An 18256-nucleotide genomic window follows, 5' to 3' on the forward strand; every position below is an offset into this window, starting at 1 on the left:
GAGGGTGGTAAGCGCTTTTCAATCAGTCAGGATAAAAGTGAGGGGACCGATGAGCCTAAGAGTTGCACGCAGCACAGCACGGATTCCTATAAAATGTTCCCACTGGATTTCTCCATTTTGGGTTACTTTTGTCTCATGAGCTTGTCTTTCTTTTTTAATTAATTAATTCTTACATCTGGCAGTTGGGTTAAAAGTCAGTGGGGTTGATGGTGGCAATGGCTGCATGATTCTGTCAGTATGCTAAAAAGCACTATGCTTTAAATGGGTGAGTTGTGCGACATGTGAATTATACTACAATAAAGTTATTTTCTAAAAAAAGCCTACAGGGCATCATTACCGCAGCAGAGGACCCAGGCTTATCTCCAAGGGTCCAAAGAGCAGTTGCTCACCCCCTCCTGTGCCCTCGGAGGGGAACAAGTTCTTGGTGCATGATCACCCTCTGGGCAGCAGTGCTGGGGAGGGAACTTCAACCTGAGGTGACCTGGGCCAGCCCGGAACAAACACCCTCACGTGGAGGAACGGCCCCCCGCAGGAGCCAGGAAAAGCCTGCGTTCCACCATGACTCACTCAGGAAGCACCACTGAGCAGACGGGTCACCACTCAGAGCTCGACAAACAAGGGTGAGCCTCGGCCCTGACCTTGAGAACACACAGCACGGCTGGGGGTTGGGGGTGAGCCTGCCACGCCCGGAGCAGGAGGTAACTGCTGGTCTGTGAGCCGGGGGCGCGGGGGCAGCCAGAGGAAGCCCACGCCAGAGGAGGGTCTTTAGGGATGCCCTCCCCCCCACGGAAATTCCTCTCTCCACTAACAGCCAAGTCCTCCAGGGGTCCTTGCTCTGTGGTGCCTGTCCTGAGCTCTTGGCACAGGAGAATCACATCCTCTCCTGGGGGCGTCTTCAGTCTGAAGCACACAGATCGACTTTCCAGGGAGCATGCTGGCAGTTTTAAGGGAATCAATTTCCAGATCCTCAAATTCAGTATTTTCTAAAACTGCCTGAGAACATGACTGAATTCACAACACCCTTCCCCACCTCACAGAAGGAAAGCACAGCCCGCGCCTGCCCGTGCTACAGTACGCACTGGGGCACACTGACCTCCCTCCCACGGATGCCAAGCCCTGGATGGGGAGCAACCTCCCGTGAGTCATGGGCCCTGATGCCTTCCGGGTCCCCATGAGAGTGAAATTTGGCCTGAGTGAGATGTTCTGAATTCAGAACCGAACTGTGTATGTGACTCATGTAATTCTTTTAAACGTAACTGCAATTTCCCCAGAATTATAAAAACATTTTCAAAATACACTGGCTAAATCCCATGAATAATTCCACAATTACTTTCAGATTTGCTGTGCCATATTCAACGAGTTGGTTAAAATCTATTTTACCAAATCATGTCATCAAATATGTATTCCTAATAATCCTTAACTTCCGTCTTTTAAAATGTTTATTTTTTTCTATCTCATATTAACAAAAATAATTGTATTTAAACTTATGAAGAAATTTTTACTTCTCAACCTTAAACTGTTCAAAAAATTACATTTTTTTCCCAGAGCTCTTTTAGGGGATATGCAAACAAAATGTTTGAAGGCCATCGCTCATAGCAGTTAGAAGACTCTAAGCCCTCAATAGAGTCCTTTTAAAAGTTAATAGGCAGGAATTCCCTGGCAGTCCAGTGGTTAGGACTCTGCGCTTTCACTGCCAAGGGTGTGGGTTGGATCCCTACTCGGGGAAGTAAGATCCTGCAAGCCGTGCGGTGCAGCCAACAAGAAAAAAGAAAAGTTAATAGGCAGACTTGCAGCCACATGGATAGATCTAGAGATTATCATACTAAGGGAAGTAAGTCAGAAAGATAATTACCATATGATATCACTTATACGTGGAATCTAAAATACGATACAAATCAACATATCTATGAAACAAAAACAGGCTCACAGACGTAGAGAACAGACTTGTGGTTGCCAAGGTGAGGGGGGTGTATGGCGGAGGGAAGCACTGGGAGTCTGGGATGAGCAGATACGAACTATTACGTATAGGATGGATAACAACAAGGTCCTACTGTATAGCACAGGGAACTGTATTTAATATCCTGTGACAAACCATAATGCAAAAGAATATGAAAAAGAATATATATATGTATGACTGAGTCATTTTGCTGAACAGAATAAACACACATTGTAAATCAAGTATACTTCAATAAAATTAAAAGAAACTTAATAGGCAGGACCTGGAGGGAAGGCGAGGACATTTTAGGGTTAGAAGTGTTCCAGGTAAGGGGAATAATATGGGTGAAGACCTTGGGAGGAAAGAGCCAAGTGATGTCTGAGAAGATCTGAGTGGCAAACCGTGAGGAGAGGGGAAAGTCGGCAGCAGGGCCATTGAGAGCTTTGGAGCAGAAACGTTCTATGATCTGCTGGAATAGGATTTAGGGGTGAGTGCCAGTTCCTGAGGGGCCTGATGGCACAAGACAGTCTTAGAGACACTGCTGTGGTAGGCCAGTAACATGACAGGAACTGAGGCGGAGGGAGCCGGAGGCCACCAGTGGCTGGGGGACCAGGAGGCAGAACCAGCACCGTGGACAAATACCTGGTAGGGCCCTGGCTCTCCTACCGGTGCTACCGTATCCCAAGGGTTTTCTCCCTTTGGCCTCCAGACTTCTACACCAGCCCTAGATAAGTAAGATGATGCAAGTCGTTGTAAAGCTGTCATCGAACGTAGGTGCAAATGCTGAGGCTAAACTGTAAGCATGTAACTGGCGTGTAGTGATGTGCTTGGAAAGGACTGGTGGGTGCCTGGGCCTGCGTGGACAGCTGTGAGAGGCAAGCCATGTGGCACAGGGCCAGGCTCCGAGCCCTGGCCACCCACTGCTCCCAGGAGAGCTCAACCCTCACTCTCCTTGGGTCGGGCCCACCCTTTCCTTCCGAGTGGCCTGCTAGCTCAGAGGACCTACTGAACTTGGATCTGCCCATGTTTCCTGAGTCCTGGATAAGGGCCTGTCTTTAGAGGATAAGGCACTGGTACCCTGGGAGTGGGCAGGATGCAGCCAGGGCTGGACATCTGCCACTCTCCCTGAGAAAGGACCAGGCGGAGGAGACCTCCGGGGGCTCAGGAAGTGCAGAGAGCCAGGGGGACGCGGCTGCCCCTGCTTCCTCCTGGGAACTCTACAGCCTCCACGGCTAGAGCACACGCACCATGCACACCCACACCACGCACACAGGCACACGTGCACTATGCACGCATACACATGCACCCTTAATCTGCAGAATCAGGTTCACGGAGAAGACAAATGTAATATCAACTGTGAAATTACACTTAAAACATAAATTCCATGCTTACCTTCCTGCATCACTATTTCTTCCATATTCCCACTTCAATTCATTTATCTACTACTGTTTCAAATTTCACCTTTCAAACTAATATGAAGCCCGAGACCACGCGTCCTCTTTGTATGGGCAGAGTGTCTTCTCTCTTAGAGGGAGCAGCTTTCTCCCCTTAAAGCTCAGGCTGCTGCTGCTTCCTGTGGACCCGAGTCAGCCCCCAGTCTCTCCTTCCTTTCCTTTTCTTTCCTTTCTCCCTCCCTCTTATATCAAATCTCTCCCCTTGGGCCCACCTGCAGGTGCTTACCTGTCAACAGCCATAGGGGAGGGCCTTTTCTGGGGATTTAAAACCTGTCTGGGCCGTCAGCTCTCACCTGGGCTACTCAGGGTAAATTTGAAAATCCTCTTCTAAGTAGAAGCTATTAATACCTCTTCTCCATCAGCTCCACATTCTTTGAGCTTCTGAAGTGACAGGACCACCTTCTGGTGGGTTATTGACAGTCTCTTGCTTTAAGAGCACCTGTCTTTCCAAGCATGGAGTGGGGCCATGGAGACAACCCCCCAGAACACATCTTGGCTTCTGCACACACACCCCCCCCACACTCTCAGTGGATCCTCTCCCTAGACCTCCTTGTAAACGAACAAACATCCTTCTCTTTCTCAACACCACCCAGAGTCATCTTTCGTCCCTGGTGCCTGTGTCTCCTCCACCTGTTCGGAACGATGCACTTTACGGCACCGTCCCCGTTCTGACCTGACCTCCTTACCCTGCCCCATCACGCCCGCCGTCGGCTGTGTCACCCCGCTCTCGCACTCCCCGTCAGCATCTCTGAGGCTGCTCCTCGGAGCCCTAGGCTGATGCTAACCCTTCAACTGATTTAACGCTGTCCTGTTGCGTATTACCTTTCCCAGTGAATGGGTTTTCTCTCCTTGTGCTCTCACGAACCTCCCTTCGGGTCTCTTAATTTCTAGGCCAGCCTGTGAGGCTCCAGGGCCCAAGGCCCAGCCCCTCCTCCTGCCTGTGTCCTGACCTGTCAGTTCCCATCCGACTCAAGGACCGAGGCGTGGCCATCCTTTCTCCCACTCAGGGCCTTGCACAAGAATAAACAAATCAATAAAAGCTCTGGATTGAAAAATAAAGTTAAAAAAGATCTCAGTGCAGCTGGCCGCTAACTAACGCCTGGCTCTCACCTAAGGAAGGGTCCCCATGGGTGACGCAGTCCAGAGAGGCAGGGTGGGTGTCTGCTCCACACTGTACCTATAAAAAGCCTGGAGGACGCGACTACAGTGAGCACTCAATACTGCTGGTAGCCGGACCCCTGCTGTTGCCCCGTTCCCACTGTTACTCCCATTCCTCTAACTTGGGTGACTTAACTGCACCACTGTCTCTAGCCCACTTAACCAACCTGTTTTAAAATAGCAACTCGAACGGCTATTATTCCCGACATACCTAATGGTACTGTTTTGGTGTCCTCCTGTGGATGCTCCTCCTTGGAGAAATCATAGTCATGCCTCTCCCTGACCCTGCAGAGCTCAGCGTAGGCTCTGCCCTCTAAGCTGGGGGAAACTGGGAGCCTCTGGGAGCCCCGGGAAGCCCTAGCCGCCAGCAGCCTGGCCGAGCCTCCGTGGCCGGATGTGAGGAACCAGGGCTGTGTCAGGGCTGTGCTTCAGGCTGTGACCCCGGAGTCCCAAGGGTGTCACTTAAGGGACCAACTAACTTTGATGCGGGTTCACTGAGCATCTCCAGAGCCAAGCGGGCTCTGCCAAGTCAAAGGCAACGCACAGGAAACAGTTAACTTTGTAAGTCACAAACCATGTGGTGAAGATTCCAAGTGAAAAAGGGTGTTTTACAGATGGAAAGATGGGTGCGGAGGTAGAGCATGCAGCGGGGACAGAGCGAGCAGATAAGGGCGGCAAGCTGGGAAAGGACCGGCGCCTCCATGTTCCAGGCTCAGGCTGGGGGGCAGGACAAGGTGACACCACACAGTAGGCGTGGCCAGAGGAGCCAAACACGGTGAGGAGGGTTTGGAGGTCAGGAGGTCCAAGTGCATTCTTTAATTCACTCACTCACTCATTCATTCATTCATTCATTCCAAAACACGAGGCACCTCCTGCACCCCCTCCCGTGAGGCCTGGCCCCCTCAAAGGGTGCACCAGCCAGTAAGGATAGAGACACGTGAGTGGACAGGCTCCGGCCACCAAGGGAGCCATGAGGGTGCAGAGGAGGGGCCCCCAGTCAGCCAGTGGAGCAGGGGATGCCCCCTGAGCTGAGTCAGGGAAGATGAGGCAGTCAAGCAGAACTGGTCAGAGGAGGGAGGCCTGGTGCCGGAGGAGGGTGACCACTGTGGACTCCCAGCCAGCGTGATGACAAGGAAAGGCGGGAACGGGGGAGGTGGGGAGCAGGGCGGCAGAGGCAAGAGGCCATGGCTCAGGGGACTGGGCGAGGACCCGGCCTGGACCTGGGCAGGGAGCCAGGGTCGCCGGACAGAGGAGAGTCTTAAAAACTTAAGTATTTCTTGAGTTAAAAATATTACAAAAAGAATACATTTATGGTGACAAATAATACAAGTGCCTGAGGAAAGAAGGTAGATGACAACAAACCCTTAAACTTGAAATCCCCTGAGGCAGAAGACAGCAATGTGGGATAAACAGGAAAGAATCATTTTTAAAGGATAAGTAACAGAACCTGATAACAGGCTTGGTAAGACTGACACAGGAGAGGGAAGGATGCTTCACAGCCTCTAAGGATCCTCTGGGAGGATGGAGGCTGGGGGACATGGTGCTGCAGCGGGCACAGCACGGGGGTCCGAGGGGCCTCCAGGCCCAGCCAAGCACCGGGGACCTGGACTCATCCTCAGAGCCTTCCTTTCACTGCTTTTGTTTTTTAACTTTCAGTGACCTCACTGAGCATAAACACTGGCCCGAGGCTAAATCACACAGTCCCTGCTGTCAGGACCTCTACCAGACGGAACTCAACCCACGAGTGGTGAGTGGGATTTAGCCTCAGGGTGGAGCAGCTCCAGAATCTGTGCTCTCTCCATATCAGGATGCCTCCTCACACAGACAACATAATAGCAAGTGAGAAGGAATACACAGTGTGAGAAATGAATTTCACCTGGAAGGGAAGATCAGTGAGGAAGGTGTGCATAAGCCAGGCCTTGAAGACAGGGCGGGAGTGGCCTTCCAGGCAGAAGGGACAGGGAGGACTTCCAGATAAAGGCTTGGGGCCTCGGCTTGCTCGCCTTCTGTACACCAACGTGCCAGCTCAGCTGTCTCAGTGGATAATCCAACCCACTGGCCTTGAACCTAACATGACGACAGTGCGAAGCCAACACCCAGCCAGGTCCTGGACCACTGCAGACGAGGATGAACATCACGGTGTCTGTACCTCACCGTCATCATCTTGTGCAAGGCTGTACATCTTGTTCTTCCCTTAGGACCCTAGGCCCCTTCGGATGTGCACCCGTTGCAAACGGGCATCCAGAGAGGGGGCCTGTGGGCGGTCCTGACTCTCTTCATGGGAGCAGGGGTGGAAAGTGAGCCTGTCCTGGAGAAACTGGCACCTTCTCTGGTGGCCAAGTGGTCGGGGCTGGCCCGAGATGCCTGCCACCCCTGCAGAGGTGCAAAGGGAAGAGAGGCTGGGATGCCTCTGCTCTTTTCACACAGACACTGGAGGTCGCTGTTGCCCGGAGGAGTCGTCACTGCCACGAGGGGCGGTACCAGGTGTCACGTGGAAACTGCCGCTTGTCCCTCACACCCCTAAGCTCCTCTCCCCACCGAGCACCTCAGGCCTCCCTCTCGGTGGAACAGCCAGGTCCTGAGTTTCTCTTCGCTCAGAAGCTTGTGTGATTCAATTTCTTTCCTCCGAACCTTCCCAAGACTGCGATAGCCCTTGGAAAGGATGTGACCAAAAGTGAATGAGGCATACAGGGCAGAGTCACACTACTGACTTATGCAAAACCATTACCGCAGTCACCGCATCATTTTCCCTTCCCTTCTCGGCAATCCTGTATCCCATTAGCCTGTCTGATTGCTTGCTGCTCACGGAGGGGTACCTTCGCTGAACCAGCTTCAGTGGCTTCTGGATCTGTCTTCCGAGAGGAGCCAGTTAAACTGGAACGTAGTCGTGTGTGTGAATCCGATGCAGCCTGAGTCACATCCGTGTGTCCTTTTTTGTAGCTGCTGTTTCTTATCCCTTTGCCTTTCCTCTCTGGGAGCCGTAATTCTTGACGTGTCTGAGATAGTCTGGGGTGAACCCTGGAAAGGACGTACACAAACGTGCCGGCCCCTTCTTGGCAAACAGGCAAATTCCTCGGCTAGCCACTGTTTGCCTTTCCTTAGAGGGATTCCCTGAGCACTTTGTTCAATGTGTCTTCAAGGTTTTTAAAAGCAGAGAAGCCTCTGCTAATTCTCCCAAGTTGGGCTAAGAGTCCAGCGTGAACTGTAGCAGAAATCAGGAAAATTTAATAAATGTTGATCAATGACTCTACCTTGCCTTTCTGGTTTCTCCTGAGTAATTTTCACAGATTGCTTTCATGCCAACCAATACAAATAGGATTTGAGCCAAGCTTTCAACTTACGTTTACATCTTTATAAAATAGATACCTACCTCTCAATGATATCTGCCCAGAAGTCAGACACGGAGATGTGGCTTCTGAGTTATACTACACCCTGAAGACCTCCTCTCTCCTTTCGCAATGTGTGGTGTAGCAGCGTCACACACACCCTCAGCAAACATTAACTGAGCCTGATGACAATGACAATTACATCTTCTTACACTCATCTCAGGAACAAGTTATGAGTCCATCTTTAGATTGTAGAGATGTTTTATTTTTGTTCCTTTAAAAATGAAGACCAAGTGTTTCTAACAAAACACTGCAATTTAAAACCAAAGTTTCATGTACGTACATCTGTACAGCCCAAAACATGGTTTTCAGTTAAGGAACCCATTTCCTAGGGAGACACTTCCAGTTTGTGAGCAACAACTTTTCAGCATTGCTTAGGGGTGACAGGATAACCCCATAGTTTTGCACAAGTATTTATGCCTACTAGGTATGGGAGCAAGCTTCTTGGTGACACTGCTTATATACGGTTAACAGTTTTTTTAACTTTCCAATGTCACTTTCCCATCTTCACATAGGCCAGGGCACTCACAAATAACTGGAACTCCACTGCTTGGAAGTTTCTGGAAAACAGCCTTTCCAAAACATATCACAGGGACTTCCCTGGTGGTCCAATGGTTAAGACTCCGTGCTTCCACTACAGGGAGCACAGGTTCAACCCCTGGCTGGGGAACTAAGATCATAAGATCCCACATGCCATATGGCCAAAGGAAAAAAAAAAAAGAAAGAAAACACATCACCCCAGGCAGTCCCAGAACTCCCAACCACCGATTTTTATGTGTGTACACTCAAGAGCTCCAGGGAACGATTCACTCTCTTGTCTTAATTAATTTGGCCCTAGAGTGGTAGAGGTATCTTTTTATTTTTGAAAAACTAAAGCAAAAAAGGAGAAATATTCTAGTTCCCAGGTAGAACCGGGAGACATGGCCTTACCAGGGCTCCTGCTCTCCCCGCAAGGCCGCATGGGTGGCCCCACTGCCCTGGGCAGCTTTTCACTTCATCCAGGTGACATGTCTGCTTTGTCTCGAAGGCTTCCAACTGCAGGGAGACTGCAGGCCTGACTCACCGCTGGCTCTGCAGCAGGACATGGCTGGACATCATCCTCACCAGCTGGCGTCTCTATCCATCCTGCTGCCCGGCAGCCCCCAGGCCTCACCTGCTCAGGTGCTGTGTGCACCTCCTCCCAGGCTGGTTGTTTGGTGCAGAATTACTGCTGCTCCACTACAACAGGCATAAGGCTTGTGGAGTGTCTGGAACAAAGACGTGCTCCCTGTTGTGTCACTTTCCCTCTCTTTTTCCAATAAAATCTTTCCTAATAGACATTTAAGTATAAAGATGCCTATAAAATATGCCTTTTTATAATTGTGCTATAAATTAAATATTTTTCTGCTTTTTTTCTGTCTCACTGGGAAGGAACCTTTAAGATCTAGTTCACTCTCCTTATTTTAAAGACAAGTGTCCTGAGAGCCAGGGAGGTGAAGTGACTTGCTCGGGGTCACACAGCTGGTTGGGCATGAGGCTGGCACCAGTGCCAAGGTCTCCTGGTCCACACTGGACAAGGCCCCTCCCTTCCTTCCACCCACTTCTCCCTCCTCCTCAGCTCACTCCCTACCTCCCCACCCTGTGCATTAGGGCTGTGTCTCAGACAACATCCTCTGGAGGATACTGCTGGGGAGGGAATCTTTGGGGACTCAGACAGGGAGTGACCAGACCTGGGGGTGGGGGGCCTGGGAAATAACGGTCACGGGGCCAGGAAGAAGCTTTTTTTTTTTTTTTTTTAAGCAGAGTCTGTTTCCTTCTTTTTGTTTTTTTTCACTAGAGCTACATGTTGCTATGGGAACAAGGATGGCACAGGGAGCCCAGAGCCACTCACCGGCTGACAGTGCCTGTAAATAATTTCTGCCTCACTCCAGGCTCGGCGCTGAGTGGTCCTGGAGGGCAGCTCAAGCAGCCACTTACAGACTCTCCATCCTGCTCGTGCCAGCGGTGCAGACCCTCCAGTGGCAAGCTCCCTGGAGCTCATGGAGGGATCTGCACTCCCCGCCCTCCCAAGCCCGCCACGGCACAGCCTCATCCCTGTCTGCCCATCAGGATGACCTGATCCACTTTTCAGATGCCAAAACCCCTCCTCAGGACCATCCCCGTCAGCCGCCACTGCTCCGCTCACTCCATCACTCAGCCTCCACCAGTGCTGCTCCTGGCAGCATCCCCCCACCCCCACTCCAGGTGAAGGCGTCTTCTCGTGGGTTGACTTCTGTCAGGCGCTGAACCTGCAACGCCCCCCAGGGAAGGGCCCTGCCTGGGTTCCAGCCCGGCTGGTGCATGAAGCCTGCCCGCAGGGACCGTCTGCTCCCCAGCGCCTGACTCGACGACCTGGCCCGGGCAGAGCTGGGCTCATTTCTGAAGCTTTACCATTTGTTATGCCTTTTGGGGAGACAGAGCAGCCTGGATGTTAAGTGCCAAATGCCTGGATTCAAACCCTGGCTCTGCCACTCACCAGGCATGACTGTGTGCGAGTCACTGAACATCGCTCAGCTTCGGTTTCCTCGTCAATTTATCCCTTTTGCTTAAACCAGAACATTTTTATTGTGAAAACCATGCACTAAAAGGTGCATGAAATACAAATGTATAGCTTGCTGAATAACTATATAGTCAACACCAGCCGTGTAAACCACACGCGGGTCAAGAACCAGAAAAATCGCTGGCGCAATGTGGTCCCTTCCTGATCTAAGCCTCCCTGCTGGAGACCCACAGTCTGGCTTTAATAATAATCATTTCTTTTCTGTGTACACATCCTCAGATGTTACAGCTTAGTTTTGCCTGTTTTTGATGTTTGTATGAACATAATCCTACTACACGGATTCTTCTGTACTGGCTTCTGTCCTTCAACATGCTGTAACGTTCATCCCCGTGGATCGCGGGGAGAAGTTGTTTCACTAAATCTTTCCCTTTATTTGGCTGCCTGATGGGGAGAGGGAGAGATGGACGGACAGACCGGAGAGGGAGAGATGGACGGACAGACCGAACGATTCATCTGCCCACTCAGGCAGCAGGTACTCTCTGCTCACATGCGCCAGGTCCAGGCTAAGGCTAGGACACAAGGCAAATACCATGCAGCCTGTCTCCGCAGCTACATAAATTCCATACGTAAATGGAGACCTGAGAGCTGCCGACAGACCCCATGCTCACTCTCTATTACTGACTAGGCAAAGGCTTTCCCGTGGGTCTTTCCATACTGCAGAAAGTTAGCTTTTCCTACAAGTCCTTTCTAACCCCCGGGGCTGCTTGTGCCCCTGAGGTCTCTGCCTCCTAAAAAAATCACTCCAGAACCTGCTCTCCAACCCAGGTTTCATCAAAGCCATAAGAAGAAACAGGCGTAACTTGTATTTCTTCTAATAGACTGACGGATTGTCATAGGTCCACAGACAGACCTCATTTGGACCCAGCCTGACCTCCTTAAGGACAAAGCAGTGTGCCTTTGCGGCTTTGCTGTGGTAACTAGTGAAATGAAAATGAAGGGTGTGTGAGAGGAGCTGCATCAGAACTAGCACGGCCGCTGCATGGCACGAGTGGAAACTTCAGATCCACCAGGACCTGAAGGTGGTCCTATTGACAAGGCCACGTCCAACGTCCTTCAGACAGGAGAGCCTTAGAAAGGGAAGCAATGCCTCCTCTCGAGTAGCTCGGAGTCAAGTAGCAGTTGAGGCAGGTGGGCTGGAATGACCTCGCGGTTGCACTGGTGACTGAGACCAAGAGAAAGTGATGGAGGAAACAGCCAAGGAGACCTCCTTTTTGGCTACAGGCACTGGGAAGATTCAGATGAATGAAAACAACTGAAGGAGAGCAGGACGGAGCGGGCACTCACTGAAAGACAAACTGACACGTGCCTGCCATCTAGTGCTAAGTGTGAGAGGAAGACAGGAAAGAAGCCTGCGAAAGGGCGCAGAGGGAGGATGGTATCCAAGGGCAGAGCAGAGAAACGTGAGAAGCACGCCACAGGGAGGATTACAGAGCAGGGAGGAGGAGCAGGATGACAAACTCGCTGGCAGGCAATGAAAGGAGAATGTTCTAAGAAGTTAAGATAAATGACAAGGAAATGCTGAGTACACAAGGCGCAGGAGGTCCCTGAAGCAAGTGGTGGAGTCTTTGGGAGGTAAACATTAGGGGAATTTATTGACAGAAGTCGTAAACGTAGCTAAAAAATTAAATGAATTCATCGCCGTGGTGCTCACAAAGGAAAATGAGAGACAGATGCCAGGAGCAGACCCGCACTTCCCAGAGGACAGGGATGAAATGCTGAGGAAATCAGAAGCATGCCCAAACAGGTGATCAAGAAATCTGAACGTCCGCAGCCCTCCTCGGCCGCGTCACCTGAGAGCTGGCCCTGATCCGGGTGGGGATCAGCGTGCAGCACAGATGCCGAGCCTGATGCGGGAAGGCCTGGATGGCTACGGCAAGACAGACATGTGCCCGTGTCGGGCAAGAATTCCCCATCAGTTTTAGCTCTGGACACCGCTGCTATCCCGCTAGCAGCTGGGGTGTCTGGAGGTGGGGGCACTTCCTGAGCCGCCGGCAGCTCTGGCCACTTTCCACCTGCTGCCCGTCTCTGCCGAACGCTCTCAACTCTCAGGAGCTCCAAGCTGCGCTTCCCCACCGTGCCCTGCGCGGACCCCCCTCTCCGGGCGGGGCAGTGCCTGCAGAAACCAGTCTTACCTGGGAGATGTGGCACATTTCTTTCTGCTATCCACAAAGACCATCTAACCTTCCCATGCTAGAAACCAATTCCATCTATGCTTCTTGAAATTCGCACACAGTCTTTGGGCTGGTAACATTTGGCATCTAAAGGGAAAGAGGTCCTGGCTCTGACTAAACCAAGGCCACTGATGTCACTCAGCAAACAAGCAGGGCCAGACTGAGGAACCCCTGCCTCCGCTCCACTGTGAGGAAGAGGCTCCCTGACCGCTGTCTTCTCATGACTCGGTTCTGGCTCCATGGGACTCGGGACCAGGGTTGTCCTGGACCCCCGCCTGCCTTCCCCGGCCGTCGGTGCCATCACAGTTCCCAGGCCTGGCCTCCCCAGGAGTCCTGCCCGACCGACCCCAGTCACCCTCCTTCCCTCACACCTCTGACCTTTGCCCCACATCCTTGCCCTTCTCTAAGAATGGGGATATGACGCCCAGAACCCAGTGTGCTGCAGTAAAGAACGTTCTCTTTGAGGGTTCACTACATCCTTGGTGCTCTGTGAAATTCAACTCTTGTGCCTTCTTGTTTGTTCTGAGAATGACAGTTTATGGATCTTGCCTTACGATCCTGGTCACTGTTTATTTTATGACTTGAGATGTTCCCAGGTTGGCAACACTACACTGAGGCTTTTTTTCTTGATCAATAACCCACTCAGTAAGGCAGCTGAGCAAGTTGCTCATCAGCCAAATGTGACGGGTCACCCATTAATTAGTGACCTAAGTCAACCCACGCAAACTGGCTGGTCCAGTCAAGTAGCTGGGGCTCCCTGCACAGATATTTTTGTAAACTCATCAGGGAGAGGGGATCTTGCGCTCCAGCTTTAGAGTTCTGTAAGGGCAAGTTATTTTTCATCTGGTCTCTGAGGTGATGGGCTTGGGGCTGAGGGCTGGAAAAAGACTCTGACCAGACTTGCTGCAGTGCTTCTCAGCCTTCTCTGAGTTAAGAATTCCTTCTGTTGTAAATGATAATTACAGAGTCCCATTTAGGAATTAAAGAAAAAAATTTGTCTTTTTTTTAATGCATTATATAAGAAACAAGTGACTGCAAATAAAAATATTTAATTTTAGCTTCATATACTATTATGTAAAGATAAATTCAAATTGTTTTCCAATTTAGTAAGTAATACATACATAATTAATTTAAGTGGTAAGAAAAATCGAGATTTATTGGCAAAATTTAACAACCATGATGTTTGGTTTGGGGCTCAAATATATATTAAAATGCAGATTCAAATTTACTTTTGTTCCATCATCAAAAAAAAGAAAAAAGTGTTTTTATGACCTGATGTTTAGAATTCTTTAATTTTATGCTTTAAAAAAATCAGTTGCTTTACTTTTGTAATTTTCAGGTTTGTTTTGAAATGAAGAGGTAAGAAAAAGTTTCAGGCTTCTGTTTATAAGCTCTTCTCTGCAAGAAACACATTGTGGGCGTGTATCATTTTTATTCTAAATAAATAAAAAGGCAAAATGAATATAAATTATCACAATATTTGCACTTCTTAAAATACTTTTTGAAGTGCCAGAAGCACCTTGATGTGCCCTGGAGAATTCTGAGTTGACAAACACAATGCATGAATCCAGGGCCAGCTGCATGATGTATGGGGCTCAGTGCAAAATGAAAATGTAGAGCCTCTTGTTCAAAAAGGCAGGAAAAAAGCTCCTCCTTCGCTCCCACTGTGTCTCTCCTGACGTGTCCTGGGGTTTTCATTTGCTTTTTGATGCTGCGCTCACTCGGGCTCAGGCTTGGGGGAGAGCCTTAGGTCAGGGCAGGCGCTCACGGCACCCTGGGCCCTATCCTGGGACTCGCACATGAGACTCACACTAGATCCTGACTCTCCCCACAAGCGTGCGAGGCCCCCACTGGGAGTGGCGGGTGGCAGTGGCCACAGGGCAGGCTGAGGAGGGGGAGGCTGGGCAAGTCCATGCTCCAGGGGTCAGGGGGTGGGTGGCTGAGAACCTGTCCCAGGAAGGTGAGGAGGGGCAGGGCTGGCCTGCAGGTCAGCCGAGGCTCGGAGCCCTGGTGGGCGCTCCACTGTCCCACGGGGGCTTCCCTTATAAAAGAAAATTCAAAGGTAAAATTGCCAAGACTATCAAGAGGGTGCTAGAGAGCATTAAACCCTAAGCTCTGAGCCCCCTTCTGGATATGGAGCCCCACGCCACGGCCCTGGTCACACACCCAGGAAGCCGGTCCTGTACAGATCTGAGAAAGTTCACGTTAAGATGAAACTGCAGGACGGTTACTACTTTTATGCCTTGCATTTACTACCTTGAGTTTCAACCTTACTGTTCCTTATGACTGCGGTCTTTAACCAGCGGTCAGGCCTTCAGGGGTGCACGCTCAGCACATCTGACTGTAAAAGCACCAGCTTGATGAGCACCTGCCGGACTCCAACCCACCAGCACCAGCGCTCACTCTATGCTCACCTGAGAAACAGAAAGGCTAAGTAATAATTAACTTACGGATTGATTATTTTGCGCTCAAAATGGAAACAGATGTCCTTCTCACCTTAAACGGTGTGAGTGGACCCTGAGGTGCCTCTGTGAGCCCAGCGGGGATCCACGCTGCTGAGGGGGGCAGTCCCGGCGCGCCTGGCGCGGCCCTGGGCTGCGCTTGCGGTCCTGGTGCGAGCACTCAAAGCGCCCTCCCCTCACGCTCTCGACTCACTGCGGGCACTGTCCTCTCCTCTCTGATCCGCAGGAACCCAGTGCACTTCTCCAGAGAAAAACGGCATGTTTGAGGCCCAGGCACCTCACCTGCCTGCTGCCCTGACCGCAGGAGCCCAAAGTGGGGAGAATAACCCGCCCACTCTTCCCTCGTGAAATCCAAAGGTGACGGAACATCCACAAACAGTGCAGCCCAATGGAATGGCTGCCGCCCCGGGATCTAGGCCTGGGCCTAGGTGAGGAACAGGCCAGGGAGGAAGAGGCTCACCCAAGAACACTCATGTGCAGGCTGGCACAGGACTGGAGGGCCGGACAGAAGGAACCAGCAACTGTGCGCCTCAGCTGCCCCGCGGGGCTGGGGCTCCTTGCACACCATGCTCAGAGGGCCCAGGGACCACTGAGACAGCTGACGTCTGGGAGGGCGGAGGACTCTGAGGACAGGGCGTTTGACCTCTCCAGGTCTCTGCAGAGTGGCTGGTAGGCGGAAGCAAAGCCGCAGGCGCAGGCTTCCATTCGCTGGTGAAGAGCTACCCAGAAATGGTAATGACGTCCCCACCATGCAAGAGCAGGACTTTCTCCTGTCCCAAGCTGAACAACAGGACATTAGCAGGTAGAACAAACAGCTCCACTTAACTCAGGATGTGGCATTTACCTGTACGCCAGGAAATATCACCGTGTCTTTCAGGAAAGGGGACCCTTACCTCATTTGCTGTGTTGTGTGTTCCAACGATTCGAATGAAGGAGGCCGGCCGTCTTTCAAAAGTTACTGATTGCCAGGACCTGTGAGGAGAAGCACAAGCATTGCCTGGTTAGACCACCCAGTTGACTCTGCTGACAGCACGGGGCCAGCAGCGCCCAGTACGTGGACGGGGAGGGCCTTCTGCGCCGTAGGTGGGCGGGGACAGGCTCCACCCCACTGTGGGGAGACGGGCAGGAGCACACGGTGCTCCCTACAACCTCATCAAAGAAGGCGCCCTGCCCTTCTGTGAAGGCGACGGGATTCTCATAAAGCTCGACATAAGCGTGAAGGGCAGACTGCATACATGTAGTGACAGGAGTGTGGCCGAACAGAGGAGTGAGCAAGGCTGGTGTAGTTCATGAGGCAACAGGGCCATGATGGGGCTGCCTTCAGAGGGCTGTGGGCTGAATGGATGCGTCCAGGTGGGCACAGTGACTTCGCTGGGGAGCCCTGGGAGGAGGAGCTGAGGCAGGGCAAGGGGAGGACAGGGCTGGGCGGCACTCGCTGCAGTGTGAGCCCCAGGCTCCTGTCTGAACCCCTCACCCCACCCCCTGCGAGTGGTGGCACCTGGGGAAGAAGAGGCAGTTTCTCCATAGGCCTCCCTCCAGCCCTCCTTTTCCCACTTCCAAATATGCCCCCCCAAACAGTTTATTCTCTGGACCAGCCAGTCTCCGGGTGGGCTCAAAAGCAGCCCCACTATTTTAAAAGCCATTCCTCAAGGATCAGCAGGGGCTGGGCCAGTTCATTTAAAGCCCAGCCGAGCGGGCCCCAAGCCGCCCCTGGGAGGAGGCAGTCTGCTCCCGGTTTACCGCCCCGTTCATCAGAACACACCGGGAGCTCAGCATCCACAGCTGCAAACGCCAGTAATACTTTCATAAGAAATGTGAGGAGTTCACAGTTGTTGCATCCCTCCTCTGTCCACACAGTGGAAGTGCCAGCTGCTGGGAAGCTGTTTCCTGTAATTGTCTAATTACCAAGTAATGCTACTAAAGAAAATACATGTATTTGCGGTTTGTTTTTCCCCCTTTGCTTTCAGGTGTTCCATCTTCTCTCTCCCTGTGAGCCTCCCACTGAGACTGATTCACTGCTGCCTGGACACCAGGCCCCTTAAGGTCATTAAAAAGTCGTTACCATCCTGTGTGCAAAGTCTGTGCCTCCAGAAGCATGTTTCTGGAACAGCATAAGAAAAATCACTCTTTGTAAAAAGGCTATTATTCATACATGAAGGTGATGCCATCTGACCATCCCCAAGGCCTGCACTCCTGGCCCATTTTCTCTGTGTTTTGCTCCCAGACCCATGCAGCTCCCTTGGAAAGCCGGTGGGCCTATGAGGAAGGCCCTGTGGGGCTTCAACTCTGGGCCCGGGCTTGCTCCCACAGGCCTCGGGGTCACTTCTGAGCTAAGCAGGGTAACTGAGCACAGATCTGCCTCTTTCCTCTGGCAGGTCAGGGGAAGCTGGGGTCCACAATGCGAGGGCATCAGAGTCCCATCCCTGCTGCTAATGCAAGAGGCAGCACGCACCAAAGCTGGTCCACCCTGCTTCTCAGACCACCCCTCCAGGAAAGGGCAACAGAACTCGGGCAAGTGACCTCAGACGGTGACAACTATTAGGTTCAGCCAGTTTCACAAAAAGGACTGGGGTAGAGAAGGGGCGCAAGTGGAGCAGACAGCGTGAAGACTTTTCTTCTTAGATTTCTAGTCCTATGCTAATCCAAAAAATCACCCAGCGCTTCTGGACGTGAAGGTATAACTTGACTCTCGTAAGCTCATGGTACTCGACAACATGCTCAGGGGCTCTGAGAGTGCAGACAGGCCCCTAATCATTCCCTCTGTGGAAGACCCCTCCTCCCTCCGCAGTGTGGAGTGGAGGCCAAGGCCCTGAAGGAAGTGAGGGTTCGCCGTGAGTCATCCTGGGCAGAGCCGGGCCTGAACCCCAGTCTCCCTTTCCTCACCATGGCCCCCTCGGCTCCCATCTCCTGCCCCAGCCTCCGCGGCGGGCCTGGGCTGGCACCACCGGCCCCCACCTCTGCTGGGGGAAGCAGGGCTGGCAGGGCAGCAGCCTGAGAAGGAGGGAGCATTTGTGGAGTAATAAGATCAGAAGGCTTCAATTTAATACCAATCCTCCATTACCCTGCATTAATCTCTAATCACATTAGAGTTCATTTTCACTAACACAGCCC

General features: G+C 51.7%; 1 protein-coding gene across 4 annotated transcripts in view; it reads right to left on the bottom strand.

The window, feature by feature from the left end:
- The window catches only part of BTBD9 (BTB domain containing 9), a 406228-nt gene that overhangs the window by 9191 nt on the left and 378781 nt on the right, over nucleotides 1–18256 (bottom strand). For all 4 annotated transcript variants that reach the window (XR_003006037.1, XR_003006038.1, XR_003006036.1 and 1 more), the window contains exon 10: nucleotides 16039–16117. Coding sequence is in view for 1 of the 4 variants with exons in the window: in XM_024765878.1 (XP_024621646.1) it covers nucleotides 16039–16117 (79 nt within the window). In the remaining 3 variants the exon portion in view is untranslated. The remainder of the gene's footprint in view (nucleotides 1–16038; nucleotides 16118–18256) is intronic.

This window comes from Neophocaena asiaeorientalis, unplaced genomic scaffold (assembly GCF_003031525.2).
Source record: "Neophocaena asiaeorientalis asiaeorientalis breed wild unplaced genomic scaffold, Neophocaena_asiaeorientalis_V1.1 scaffold46, whole genome shotgun sequence".
NCBI lineage: Eukaryota > Metazoa > Chordata > Mammalia > Artiodactyla > Phocoenidae > Neophocaena > Neophocaena asiaeorientalis.